We start from the raw sequence: 14,038 nt of genomic DNA, 5'->3' as shown, positions 1-14,038 counted from the left end.
AAGTTGACATTCTGACTTGGCTTGTATGCATATTCAGTGTATATATGTATGTACTATATGTATACACACATTTTATATATAGAGAGAGAGAAATGTAAGTAATGTAAATTATAAGAAATTTCTTCAAATTATATAGGCTATATTTTCACACATAGGTCATCAGTAAATGAGTGTGGCATTTAAATGGCATTGTTCCCCACATGAAACAAGAGAGCTGTTGGTTGAATGTGTATAATACTGTGGTTAAAGTTTTGAAAAAAGTTAGTTTTATTATAGCAACATGAGTTTAAAGCTTATAATGTGCTTGTAGTTTTGCAGACTTGGCCTAAAGATTAGGTATATGAGTGAATGTTTTCACTGAGTGGGCTTCAACTACCACTTTTAGTGTCTAAGTAATGTTTTAAAAAAAGTGTAATAAATAGCAAAGGCTACTATATCAATTGGTAAATGAATAGTTAATTGGCTAAAAACGTGAAAGGGTTACCAATTTGTAATTTGTATAAAATCTTCAGACTTTGCCATATAAGCCCTAAATGTGCGGTACACGCAGTGTGTGTGTGACTGAGCACACTTGTTCAGTGTGGGCTGTGCGGCTTTAAAGCGCTCGCTCCATGATGCCTTGCGGTGTCCCGCTAGCGCTCAGCTCATATTTACTCGCTTGAGAGCAGAGCTGCTGCTGCTGCTGATGTAACGGGCCACACTCAACTTCAGCGCGCGGACCCTCCTAACGGGACTACATTTACGGACGTCAAATGAAGAGAGTCTTTACGAAACGTTAAAAGGAAAAACACACCGTTTGCTTAAATCTCGGTTCTGCTCTGGCGGAGATAAGTGAACCCGGACTGAGGACTGAAGCGGTCCGGGACTGCAGACACACGCAGGTACGTAAAATGATTTTAAATAAACATCTCCGCACCGTGTTTTTGGACAGTCGGGAAAGCAAGAGAGAAGGACGACATGTATTTCATGTGTTTTCATGGGGCATTTAAAAAAAAAATTGACGGGACGCGTTACATGAACGCGCAGGATAACATACTGTTTACAGTCAATGTCAGGGCTTTATCCCCAGCCCAGATCTACTGATATGCGTTTCAACGGGTGATGGTCAGTGTTGTCCATCAGATCGGCAGCAGGCCTGAAGCCCCTCCTAAACTTACAAACACACAGCTGTGCATCCCATAAACACTAACTACGACTAGAGGTTTTATAGTAAATTTCATCAATGACTCAATAGACGTAATAAGGGACCGGGGCTAGTTGTCACAGTGGTTGTATCTGGGTATTCATAAGGTTTTGAATCAAAATGTGTTCAGCTATTTAATGGTATGGTCCATTGTCACATACCTCGAATAGTGTGACAACATGCCCCACTGTTGTGTATTCGTGTAAACCGTAAGTTATGTGCAGAAATTGTTTTCAAAAGCATTCACTGGAGCAAAAGTACCACAACTAGCCCCAGTCTCACTATTCATATACTTAAGATCAGTAGTGTACATGTAAGTATGTACAGTGAAAATATTATAATTTTCTTATTAATAGATAGTACTGTATTTGTTAAGCTGGCTTGATTACATAAACCGACTATCAGAACTTACACAAGAACATGCAGTAGAGGCCAATCTGTTGCCTTTGTTATTAAGGTAATGTGCTTTACAGCAGGTTTGAATTTCTGTTTATCTGCATCATATTTTAATGTTCTACATGTCCACTCTCTCAATTTCACTGACAATTCTGATACATAACTTACATTTTTGCTTACTTGCTTACTGACACTTTGTGTGTAAAACTAAAGGGTGCCTTCGTACTAAAACTGTTGTTTGTTAGGGAAACGGAAATGTCTAGACAACATTCCAGAAGCATCTTAATGTCACATTATGATGATCTAGAACAAATTCAAGAGTGCTTCAGCAATAACCAAGTTAATATGTAATGAATGCATTGCTTATTTATTGGTCAAAATTGAACTATGTTGAAATCTTTAGTTCATTTTCAACATACTTCTTTCAACCACTCCTTCAGACTTAGCAAGGCAGGGCAAGGCCAATCAAAAATAGACCAGACGGAGTCATCTTAGTAGCCAGGATATTGTGCAAACACAGGATTTGTATGTGCATTTTTTATCTGTCGGACACCACCTTCCTCTGCCGCACTCATAGATCTGTTTACACACGCCTCATTCACGGAACTGACTCACTTTGCAACCAATTCCACATACCTCAGCCGCTCATTACACACGCTCTCATATGACAACAGCTGGCTCATCAAACACCCACTGATCAAATCTGCTGATAATGGATAACATGAACGTGCTAAATAACTCCGGCGCAAGACCTACCAGACCTACCTACAGTATGCGTGTAACCACAGGACTGTGTGAATGAAGCTCAGGGTCTCTCAGGAACTTCAGATAATTAAACCGTCCATGTTTTTCTAATATGAGTGCATGTCATAGTTCACAGACAGTTCGAATCCACACTGTCCAACTCGAGGAAATGAAGAGATTTGTCTGATGCGCAATAAGAGAACAATGTCAAGAACGAGATAAATCACCTTTTTATATGCATGTTAGGGTATGTGCACAATGTGCGACAAATTTCATAATCAGCATAGTATATACTACATGCATACAATCAGATTTTTCTCATCTGACCGCAGACAGTAAATCAGGACAGCACTGTTTTTTACAGCAGTCTTTACTTAAACTGCAAAAATAAAAAGAGTGGACAACAGCCTTCACACATATCTTTCAAAATAAAAGTCCTGCATCAGCAAAACATTTAGAATTCAGTTTTTTGGTTGTTTCTTTGTCTGCACCCTCTTCCGTCCACCTTTGGGTCACGACCCACTAGTGGAGAAACACTGCTTTATACGTTCAGCTTATTTTGCACTAATTAGTTTGTCTAAGTGGCAACACTGCCCAGGCTGTTGAAAAGGATAAGACCGAACAGCAACACATTATTGGAGACCAAACATCTAAATAATTGGTACTTGAACTGCACGACATGCATATGTCCAGCATCCCTTCCCCCACATTATTGTGTGTGATAAAGCCACTTACTGTGACATACTGACCTCAGACTAAAGTTACTCTCAGTTAATGAATGGGGTTTCTCACCCTCAAAAGAGGCTGTACTGACAAACAATTTTATTTTAAATGGTTTTAATTCAGTGTCAGTTTGTGACCCATTGGTGCGTTGTTCAGCTGGGAACCCCAGATAGGATACAGTTATACAGAAGGACATGGATGTAAGTTAAAACAAAGAGATTGTTCCTTAATTGCTGGTGTTTGTTAGTTCCCAGGCCGGTCACAGCCGGCCATGTTAGAAATTCACAAAGCTGCGAACGCATCACTATGGAGATGGATTGTTTGTGTCCAGTCATGCTGTGAGGCCTGCAGGGGTGGGCGTCTCTCCAGTGGACCTTTGTGTGTGTCTGGACCCCTGTGAGAACAGCCGCCCACTACAGTCCACACAGCGTTAGGGTCCTGAGGAGTTTTTCAAGGGCTGTAGATAAAACTCCAAGAATTTTAGCGACTGAAATGCTAGACAGTGGAACAAGCTTTCATCTCAAAACGTGTCTCTGAAACAGCAGACCTGTTGAAAGATCTGGGATTTTTGTACTGACTATGGTCAAGGTAGACACCAAGTTTAATTTGACACAAGTTTTTGATGAATAAACAATTGACTCTAAATTACACAACAGATCAACACATTTAATGTACTGTACTGCCAACCCTCACCTCTTAGTTTCAATTTGTGCCAAAAATATGACAGCTACCTTGAGAAGTTTTATAAAGGTTTGACTGTTTATGTTCAACAACCCTGAGTATAGCAGAATGGATCCACAACATTGACATGACAGAGTATGTGATAGCACGCAGGGACCGTTACACCCAACAGGGTTACTGTTGCATACAGCCATATGTGCTGTACTGATCTGTGTTTACAGACGTCAGACATGTGAGTCGACTGGAATGTGAGTTTAGTGTTACATGTTACATCTCCTTTAGCAGCTGTCTTGGCTGTACCTTACACCGACACGCCGCCAAAACCTTGAGTTTGTTAAATTTAGCCCCAGGTCATGGAGCTGAAGCTTGTCTGGAGCAGATGCCCGTATCATGTATTAAACACAGATTCTGCAGCTGACATTCAATACTGTTGGGGGTAGGGCTGTTCTAAGTTGTTTAAGTGCATTTCAAGGTAGTTACTAGGGTGTTCCTTGTGGTTGCTATAGATAGCCCAAGTCAAAAGAACCCAACCCCCTGTCTCTGTTATTCTTGCTTGGATACCACCTTCAATTTTTTTTTTAAATCATCCACCAGGTAATAAAATCAATTAAGTTTGACATGAAACAGAAATTTACCCTGTTTTGTAAGTGCATCTTATTCATCCGTTACATCCTCCTTTCTAGTCTAGAAGATTTGTGGAATGCATAACAACAAAAAAGAAAAAAAAATGGATTTAAAAGTATTGGATTAAAGTAATGATTCGACTTGGCTGGACTTCTCCAATAATTTAGTTCACTTAAACCTGCTTCTTGTTTACGACAGACTACAAGCTTGCATTCAGATCTCCCTCCATCCAATCAGCAACTGATGGACAGAACCCACCACCCTACAATTATATATTTTTCCCTTTTCAGTTCATTTCACATCACAATACGGAAGAAGAGATGTTGCTTTTTACATTGCAACTTTAAAACATTATAGAGCACCCTTCCTCAACAGGTTTCACATTATGAGGTATTTATTATCCATAGCACACATGTAGGGATGATATCCATGCCATTTGAGGGAATAATTGGGGTTAGGTGTTTGCGTAGTATTGACATACTGATTGCACTATGTTGATATGCAGTTAACACGGATATCAGCTGGGTGTCAGATGGCATATCAAGATATTGCCCACTGCCCATCAGAGGCAACTTCAGATTTCAGCAGCCCAAACACTCCCAGAGTCAGACAGAATGAGAGACAAACAGAGGACTTTCTCTCGTCACAACACACACTTATTAGATGTATTGCCTGCCAAGGGTGTATAGCTCATCTCACTTATCCTTTATGAGTGCATCTCATGGGAGTGGGCGCCATCCATACTGTTCACACAGGCCTGTTTGGACCAGTTCTTCTGCTTGAGCGCTTCATGGCTAAATAAATCACCCTCATCACTCAGTACACTGCCACAGAGGAGGACAGGCATCAGTCTATACCAAAGTTTTCCCTACCAATGAAATGAAATAAATAAAACTGGCACAAAAATAAATAACATTTATGTGACCACATCTGAAATTGGGAGTTTGCAACATATATTCTGTGTAGTAAAATGTGTTAACATTCATAACAATCCTTAAGAGAACAACAGTATAACAAAAAAGGCCAAATCACAGTGCAGTAAGTGAAAATTCATTTGTGACCCAGATTTGAGGATAATATCAAATCAGGGCTTCTGTGAGCAAGCTGGGGGTAAAACTATAGAATTGCAACACCCTCTCGACATGAGGAGCTAAAGATGCCTGCTGCAAGACTAACAGTATGGATGGAGCATCATAAAGAACCAAGTGCTAGTAAAGTCACTGTTATTGATTAAGGCTCCGAATACAGAGAGGTATTTATAGTTAAATCATTTCTTATGTAAGTGGAATTAGCACAAACAGTTCTTTGGTCTTTCAAGCAGTGATAAGAGCAGCATGCAGACCAGAGAGCTAGTAACGGGTGCCTGCAGAGGTGAGGAATGACATCATCCAGATGAGAGGCATGGAGCTGAAGGTATGGGTGGATGGAGTGCAGCGCATCGTCTGCGGGGTCACAGAAGTCACTACATGTCAAGAGGTTGTCATCGCTTTGGCCCAAGCAATAGGTGAGACCCTAAACACAATGAGCCCTTATCATCTGCATAGGCATATTTAGCTCCGAATAGGGTTTTGGTCACTTTTACACACTCAAAAAACATTATGGTGAATAACTTTTTTAAGAGACCCCCCCACCCCCTTTTTTGTTGCATGTTCCCTTTCAAGCTCCTTGCTCCTTTGTTCCTCTTCTGCTTCTGTTTTTTACACAACATAAGTCTCACTATGGCTGTCTCCTTGACAACAAGCCCTCTTTGAGATCAGAGATTGGAGCAGTGAAATGCAGCATTGTCCCATCTAGTCTCGGAGTTCTACCCTGATCCCCCCATACTAGAAAAAAATGAGACTGTCTTATTCCATTATTTCATGTATAAGAGCTGCCTCTGTGCCACTGAGGCGCCTCATCTCTGGTGAATGTTGGATGGATTTCCTTTAGAAAGTTGAATCTTTGTGTCATCATGGCTTGCATGTCTGCTTGCTTCTCTGTTTAGCCATTGACAGTTTTATTAAAGTTGAAGTATGTTAAAATATTTTTGTCTAACTATATGCAAGTCATTCATAGGTATATTTTCCTATAGCTTAAAGGAAATGGCTTTGCTACCGCACAATGCTGTGTTTGTTTGAATATCCTGAAAATCCTGAGGCTCAACCAGTGGCCTGATTTTGAAGCAGTACTACTTGTTTGGCTGACTAATGACAGATTGGGGGAATGTTTAGGAAACTTGTTCGAATACAATCATTGTTTTTGCAATTCAGATTTTTTTAAATGACACTTCAACTATAACTGAAACTAGAAGCTATAACTGGCAGCACAGAGCAAATTACAAACATTTTATTAAATGTCTAAAGCAATGATAATGTAAAAGTATTGTATTGCAGGGCGGACTGGTCGCTACACACTGATTGAAAAATGGCGCGAGACAGAGAGGCACTTGGCGCCGCATGAGAATCCTGTAGTTTCTCTAAACAAGTGGGGCCAGTACGCTAGTGATGTGCAGTTGGTGCTTCAACGTACAGGCCCATCTCTGAGTGAGCGTCCCACATCGGACACCTCTGCAAGAGCCCCTGAGCGCAGCTTATACCGCCAAAGTCTCCCTCCCATGGCAAAGCTCCGCCCCACTGCCCACGACCGTTCTCTCAAACGTCGTGAACCAAAACGCAAGTCCCTCACTTTCACCGGTGGTGCCAAGGGGTTACGTGACATCTTTGGGAAGAGTCGTGAGGGTGAGACCAAGCAGAGAACAGTTAACACAATACGAAGCAGCACTCCAGCCCCTACACAGGAGCTGTCCAGCCTGGTGCAGTTGCAGAAGGACAAGTTGTGCATCCTAGAGCAGAAACTGCAATCCTGCGAGACTGAGTTACAGCAGCAACTGACAGATGAAGAAGAAGAGGAACTGGTCAAACTAGAGCAGCAGGTCCGAAGGAATGAAGCGGAGATGAAGGAGCATGAATTCTGGGAGAATGAGCTGAAGATTGAGCAGGACAATGAAAGGCAACTTCGTGAGCAGCTGCAGGAACTGCGTAGCCGTGTACAGGAGTGCGAGGAGCAACTAGGAGAGTACCTGGCACGTATTCAGTGCATGGAAGCAGGCCTGGAGGCAGAGCGCTTGCAACAAGAGCTGATGGAGACACGATTAGCGGATGAAATGGAGGTCCGGTCGCGACTGGATAAGGCTCGTGCCGAGCTGGACATGCAAGTGCAGCAGGCTGCAAGACTGGAGAGCAGCTGCAGAGCTGTGGAGCTCTCACTTGGCCAGTCAAACATTAGACTACAGGTAAGATCGCCTGAGGGAACTGAACTAACTTTCACTTAAACCAACAGTTGAAAGTGATAAGAATTGACTTTTGTTGAGGACCAAATCTATTTGACATCAAGTCTGGTAGATTTGGTTAGTGTGAAGGGTTTTCCAAAATCTGGTGCACAACAGTAAACCAAGTATTCAAGTTTGTAGTTTGTATGAAAGCAATTTGTCCAAAATAGTAGAAGTTAATTACTACTGACGACTTGGGGAGCATGCAGAGGTGTAAAAGTGGACGAATTTCCAAAATATTTATATCTCATAGCTCAGGGCAGGGGCGGAGCGGGGGGGTGGCTAATGGGGCTTAAGCCCCGAATGTTTTGTCAAAAGCCCCGAATCTTTTAGCTTTTTTAAAATAACTTCAACTTTGTTTCATTTCCTCTCAGTCTCTCAGACTGGAGCGGCAAAAAAAAGAAACAAAAGCTCGATTACTGTGCGTTGTGGCGGACGGTAAAGCATCACGCATCACTTCGCTTGTTTGCCAACTGCCGATAAAAACTAACGAAGAAGAATATAAATCATCTTCTTCGTCGTTGTCATTAGGGGCTGGTGGGCTTTTTATTTCACCGCCGTCGTAGCGAGCTCACTGACTAACCGCCTGAAATTAGCATTATGGACATAACAATTTTTTTTAAAAGGAACTCGTAACAGCAAACCTCACCGGCCAGAGAGAGATTCAAAAGCAATATATCCCAATGTATCAAATGCTAAGTTATTTCAGGGCATGTTTTACAACTGTTCTCGGCACATTAGTGGGATAAGAAGATAGATTAATTGAGAAATATAGCTGGAGAACAATTAAATACAAAATAGTTTGTAGGCTCTACTGGGTGAATTTTTTTTTTTTTTCTGAGTAACCATCATTTTCCCAGATAGTGTATAGATTTTTAGGCATTCTGTTATCTCAAACAGCCTGAAAAATAGTGCATTTAGCTGACATAAACGTGGGGGAAAAAAATCTCCCCTGCGGAGTACACCCCTGCAGCCCCCTAGGTTTGGGCTAAGCCCCGAATGTTTACATCTTCTGGCTCCGCCCCTGGCTCAGGGCTGTTCAGTCCTGATACTGGAGGACCACTATCTTGCAAAGTTTAGCTCAAATCCTAAACAAACAAACCTGAACCAGGTCTTCATGATCATTAAAAACATCCAGGCAAGTGTTTTGGTTGGTGTAGATTGGAGCTAAACTCTGCAGGGCATTGGCCTTCCAGAAGCAGGATTGGACAATCCTGTCATAGCTGTTCCATCAGAGAGCAGTATACAGTCTTTGCATCTCTTGCAGTGCATCCAAGGAGGATACACTCAAGAGCTTTTCTGTACATATAAAGTTTTGGTAGCAAATCCAGTGTTCTCTAACCAAGTGTGACAAGAACCTATGAAGCAAAGTGCTAATGAATAGCCAGTACTTTGTTCCAGACAGTACAAGCATGGCTCTGCTGAAATCGTCTGAAGTGCAGTTGTTTGTTTTGGACTCTTTGGCCTTAAGTTCCAACAATGCTACTAATCGGCTTTGCAGCATGTTAATGGGAGCTGGGTAGGGGTGGAGGGTAATGGTCACGGATATTATGTAAAAGTTCTTTGCCAGAGCTTACAGATGAAGTGATGGAGCAGGATGTCCCAGTATAGTTTGTATTCACCAGGATTGTTACATAACAAAGATACACTTGTATTAAGAGCACTAAATTCTCTCTGGACTGTTGAAGTAACAAATGATAGTAAGGCAGATTTTGGAGCACTCTCTTGGCCCGCTTCTTTGTTAAAAAAAATGTGTGAACATAGTACGATATAAAGAATTTGTCTGTTTTGGTGGTTATATATTTTTTTAACTTTTGATTGTTTCATTTAGGAGAGAGAACAGGAACTGGAACAGTTAACTAAGGAGCTGAGGCAGGTCAACCTTCAACAGTTTATCCAACAGACTGGCACCAAAGTAACAGTTCTACCAGCCGACCCTGGTGATGAGGAAGCTAACACGGGTACAAACACGGACATACTTTGTTTTGTTCTTCATTTAACCTAATGTAACCAAGCTATAACGCATGTTTCTAAACTCTAAAACACAATGTGTCAATTTTAAAGTGTACTTTACGGGTAGAGTCACTCTTTGTTTTATCTGTGTAGAGTCAGAAAATCAGTCAGGATCTCTGAAGCGGCTTGGATCAGCTCGACAACTTCCCGCTGACCTACGAGCACTTCAGAGCCCGCTGAACACGACCTTTAACCCAGAAGGCATCTATGTCTGATTTTGCACCTGGCATCAACATTTAAACAAAATCTGCACTTCCTAAATGACTCCATATCACCATGAAGATTTCCTTTTGGATCATACTTCCTGGAATTACAGTAGTGTATGCTGTTTAAAGATTCATCAACAAGCAGCGAGTGTTTTTTAACGGTGAAGATTGCTTCCTCTTGATGGCTGTTTGACTAATCCAACCCAATCAGTGCTTTCTCCAGATCCTACAAAGACATCTCCAGCTGAATGTATGCTCACTTTCACTGGACCCAAAGCGCAGTAAGGCTTTGAATATGTCTCAAACATGGCAACTACTGAACTCGTACTGAAAAACAGACAGAATCCATGCTGCCTCAGTCTACGCTCAATCCATCAATCTTCTGGTGCAAGTTAGAAAAATGCAGCATCATGATGTCTTTCATTTCTGGAATGTTTCTGAATCTCCAGGTAAACCTCATACTCGATGCGATAATGCAAGCAGCAGGAATTTTAGGGAGATGCAAAGATAAATTATGCAGTTTATATGTTATGGCTCATCGTTGTGATGAAAGCTCAAGGAAAAGGGGTGGTGTTGCGCCTTAGTTTGCACTTTATTGGCCAAAACATCTGCTGTGGAATTTTACTGAAAGAGCTGAAGAAACATTTTCCACGTTTGATCACACTAATCAGGAAAACAGGTGCATGCAATATTTTAAAACCGTGTGAGAGCGAGTAAGAGAGGTGTTTTTGCATGAAAGCAGCTTGTGGCAAGTGAAATATGTTACTTTTTAAAATAAAGCAAAGGAACGTTGTTTTGTGACGAACAGCTTTAGTTTTAAATAGAATCCTTTTAAATTATGCAAGTACATTGTAGTTACTCACAAGTCGTAATGAGTGGCTTATTAGATCAGTGTGTTCTTAAGCTTTCAAGTGGACCTTTTTGGCCAATAAATGCATTTTATTTCTGACACTGAATAGTTTTATTTTTTTATTTAGCTGATCTCACTAAAATCCTTATATCTTTTCCCCCACATACTAGCAAATACCACACCATTTGCATATATTTGAAGAAAATATTTAGAGTTTTTACTGGTTTTTAGAACTTTATTTCTTATCAAACCAAAGTGTTCTGGAAGTCATTAATATCTGCATGAATGTAAAGGTTTGTAATTGTGCGTATGTGCAAAAGGAAGCAGCTCCAAAATATTATGCTGATGACATTTTTTTTTTTTTTATTGTATTAGCACCTGCTTCCCTTAAAGCTATATTCATACAGATGCAGAATGACATTTATTTTTACATTTAATATGGCCATAAGAAATGAGCTGTTGGAAGTGTCTGTAAGGACTTGCTCATTTAGATTTGCTGAGTAGCTTCTGGACTTGTTTTGACATTTTTGTCAACTAATTAAGCTTACAGATATATATATTTTTTTTCTCCAGAAAACACTAGTTTGCCAAAAGCCAAAATTTTAATGCGATGTTCTTGGATGACTAAATCATTTAAACAAATAACAGGTTTGGTTTAAAGCTTTGCTAACAGTATCTATACATTAAAAGCAAAAACCCTCTGCTTCTACATTTTTATTTTTGGAGAAGTCTTGTTTATTTCACACAGAACTGTGGCTTAGATGATCTTCAAAAGAGAATTTGGCTGACTTGAAGAACAAAACCCATCTCGATGTGACAAGGGGAACGTTTCAGAAGCATGCTTTACTCAAAGAAAAAAAGTGTAAATAGCATATAGCAACATATCAATAAGTAGCAAAGTGGACTATTTTTAACAGATGAAAAAAATCTCTAAACAGCTAAAGTAAACTAAATATGTTTATTTTTTAGCATTGTTAGGATGCATGCACTGACGTTCAGTTTTAAGCTTGTGTGAGAGGCCTGAGGATCCACCTATGGCATTTAATACTCAACTTGCTGTATTAAGGTGTAATATGAACTGCACTAAATGCCTGTATAAATATCTGTGCAGTCGTAACAGGCTTGAGGTATGGGACTGATGTTGTGCATTAGAAATTAACAGTTTGTATTTTATCGCCTGCTGCTATGCACACAGGTGTGACTAAAACATTAAGCTCAGCTGAAAGTTGTTAAGATCCGACGGCATAATGGTCTGATATCTCTGGATCCCAAGTTTTAACCTTTAATGCAGTACCAAAATCTCTTTGGCCAACAGACTTCTATTTAGCTCTTTTTTTAACCAGTTGTTATTTGAACTATTTCCTCTTTGAAAAGTGTCAGATGTCTGGAAAATGATTTATGTTGACATGTTTATCGAGCAGCATAAACTATTTATGGCATCAGTGGAAAAGGTGCATTAACACTGTAAGAAATGAAATAAATTTGGAGTAGAGCATCGCTGTTTACTGTCTTTTGTAAATTATTTTGGTTGTTGCAGTCACCATCCTACAACTCCTTTGTTATTTTTATGTGTGTTTAGCAAAATTATTACACAACTGGTCAATTGGGTTAATTCTGGGCTCAGATATTTTTCAGTAGTTCCGATTTAGAGATTCATTCAGCCTGGCAACTGTTAAAAAAAGCAACCACAAGACTGGTCCTAATAATATCAGAAAAATCCCTGTCGCAGCTTAATGAGGGTGTCCAGCTGGTTAAAGACCTGACTATGTTCAAACACCCTGATTTCCCTAATGGCTTCTTCCTAACAGAAGTCTGAGCTGCAGGCACCGAGACTGTTGGATGGATTTTTACTCCAATCTAATGACTGCAGGCTTCTCCAGTGCAGAGGTGGAGACTTCTGCTGAGAAAAGGAGCACTGCATGCCAGGAATCAAGTCCCACATAAACAATCAATTTCACCTCTACTCAATATGTGCACAGTCTGACAGCAAGCGTTAAGATCGCATATATCAAGACCAGATGTCTCGTCCTCAGAGGAGTCAAAAAACTCAACACCACCTTCCACCGTCCTTGGCTAGAATCCTTTCTTTTTCTTCATTACGGAGTCAGAACACATCCAGCCAACACATTTTTGGAGCCTTTTTAGGTCTTGCATGAGCTAGACTTCTGACTATAACCTGAAGTTATTGGCACGTATATGGAATCTGACCCACATGTAAAATAGTTAAGAGAAGTTCCCACGTGTTTTCATCCATGCAAAAATACAACTGCCTTTTGGTAGTGGTAAAACATTTTATAAAGTGTATAGCAAATATGGTAGTTTTTAGCATTTCTTTCTATTTGTGTGTACAGTTTGCATCAAATGGTTTGCGAGTTGACCACCTAAGGAAGAGACTACATTTAGACTCTGTCCCAAACAGAGCCCTTCATTTGCTCTACTAGTTTTTTTCTTATGGAGGTCTATATGGGGTCGCACACCGGACGAGAAGCGCAGCGCCGCGTCGCGCCACGTCTTTAAAATTCGAACACATTATTCTCTATGGGAGTACACACACCGGTGGCGCCATTTGGCGTCTGTCCGCGGCGCCCAGCTACGACTCAGAACGCTGTTCAAATTTCTGCCGCGCCACAGAGCGCCATCCGCATAGTTTTATATTAAAAAACCCAGATGTTATAAACTGAAACTGAAATTAAAGTACAGCACACTTGTTTCATTCAAATAAAACATTACAAAGTGTTTGGTTACGTTTTCAGCAGCACAGTTGCCTAGACAACAGATACAACAAAACAATAACAGACGTATTATAATAACACAGATTCTTTTCATTAATTAACGTTAAAAACTCAGCTTTTATCAATTAAAATCATATTTTTAAAATTAAAATAATAGATGAAGTTAAAACTCTCCCATCTTGCTGCGAAATTGAGCTCACGCATATAGAATGTGCGCGTCCAGTGTGCGATACCTCGAGTTGTCCTACATGTGGCGCGACGCGACGCGGCTAGTCTCGTCCGGTGTGCGACCGCCTTTAGCGCTTTTGGATTTTGTGACATAATACTGCTTTGACTGCTGGGTAGAATGGTAGTGTGGAACAAGATAAAGAAAGGGCTACTGATGAGCACCTTTCTGAAACCCAAAAAGACAAATGGGACACACTATGATTGTGTGGACACCTGCTCATGTGGGCCATTGTGAGTCCACAAGACCGCAAGTGCAAGTAAGCCATTTGGTACAGGGCTACCCCTTTTTCATTTTATGCTTTCCAAAGGGTGCTCAAAAGTGGACGTTTGGCATTACAAAATGTGGACTTG

General features: G+C 40.6%; 1 protein-coding gene across 2 annotated transcripts; it reads left to right on the top strand.

Annotated features, from left to right (window-relative positions):
* The first annotated feature begins 611 nt into the window (after positions 1 to 611).
* On the top strand, positions 612 to 12,226 carry LOC113048093 (ras association domain-containing protein 8-like). Of its 2 annotated transcripts, none has more exons than XM_026209614.1 (5): positions 612 to 881; positions 5,670 to 5,855; positions 6,724 to 7,622; positions 9,490 to 9,619; positions 9,765 to 12,226. In XM_026209614.1, exons 2-5 carry the CDS (start codon positions 5,744 to 5,746, stop codon positions 9,884 to 9,886), a joined length of 1,263 nt encoding a protein of 420 aa, XP_026065399.1. In that variant the 5' UTR covers positions 612 to 881; positions 5,670 to 5,743; the 3' UTR covers positions 9,887 to 12,226. The 2 variants fall into 2 exon arrangements, with proteins under 2 accessions (XP_026065399.1, XP_026065398.1); XM_026209613.1 differs by having other exon boundaries at positions 613 to 881; positions 5,673 to 5,855.
* The last annotated feature ends 1,812 nt before the right edge of the window (positions 12,227 to 14,038 follow it).

This window comes from Carassius auratus, chromosome 29, assembly GCF_003368295.1.
Source record: "Carassius auratus strain Wakin chromosome 29, ASM336829v1, whole genome shotgun sequence".
NCBI classification, from domain to species: Eukaryota; Metazoa; Chordata; class Actinopteri; order Cypriniformes; family Cyprinidae; genus Carassius; species Carassius auratus.
The sequence above is the reverse complement of the archived record's forward strand: the minus strand, read 5'-3'. Positions and strand labels throughout refer to the sequence as shown.

Coding starts and splice junctions, on each gene's coding strand:
- LOC113048093 (XM_026209614.1), top strand. CDS start 5,744: ATGAGAGGCATGGAGCTGAAGGTATGGGTGGATGGAGTGCAGCGCATC. Junction 5,856..6,723: donor CGCTTTGGCCCAAGCAATAG/GTGAGACCCTAA, acceptor ATTGTATTGCAG/GGCGGACTGGTCGCTACACA. Junction 7,623..9,489: donor AGTCAAACATTAGACTACAG/GTAAGATCGCCT, acceptor TGTTTCATTTAG/GAGAGAGAACAGGAACTGGA.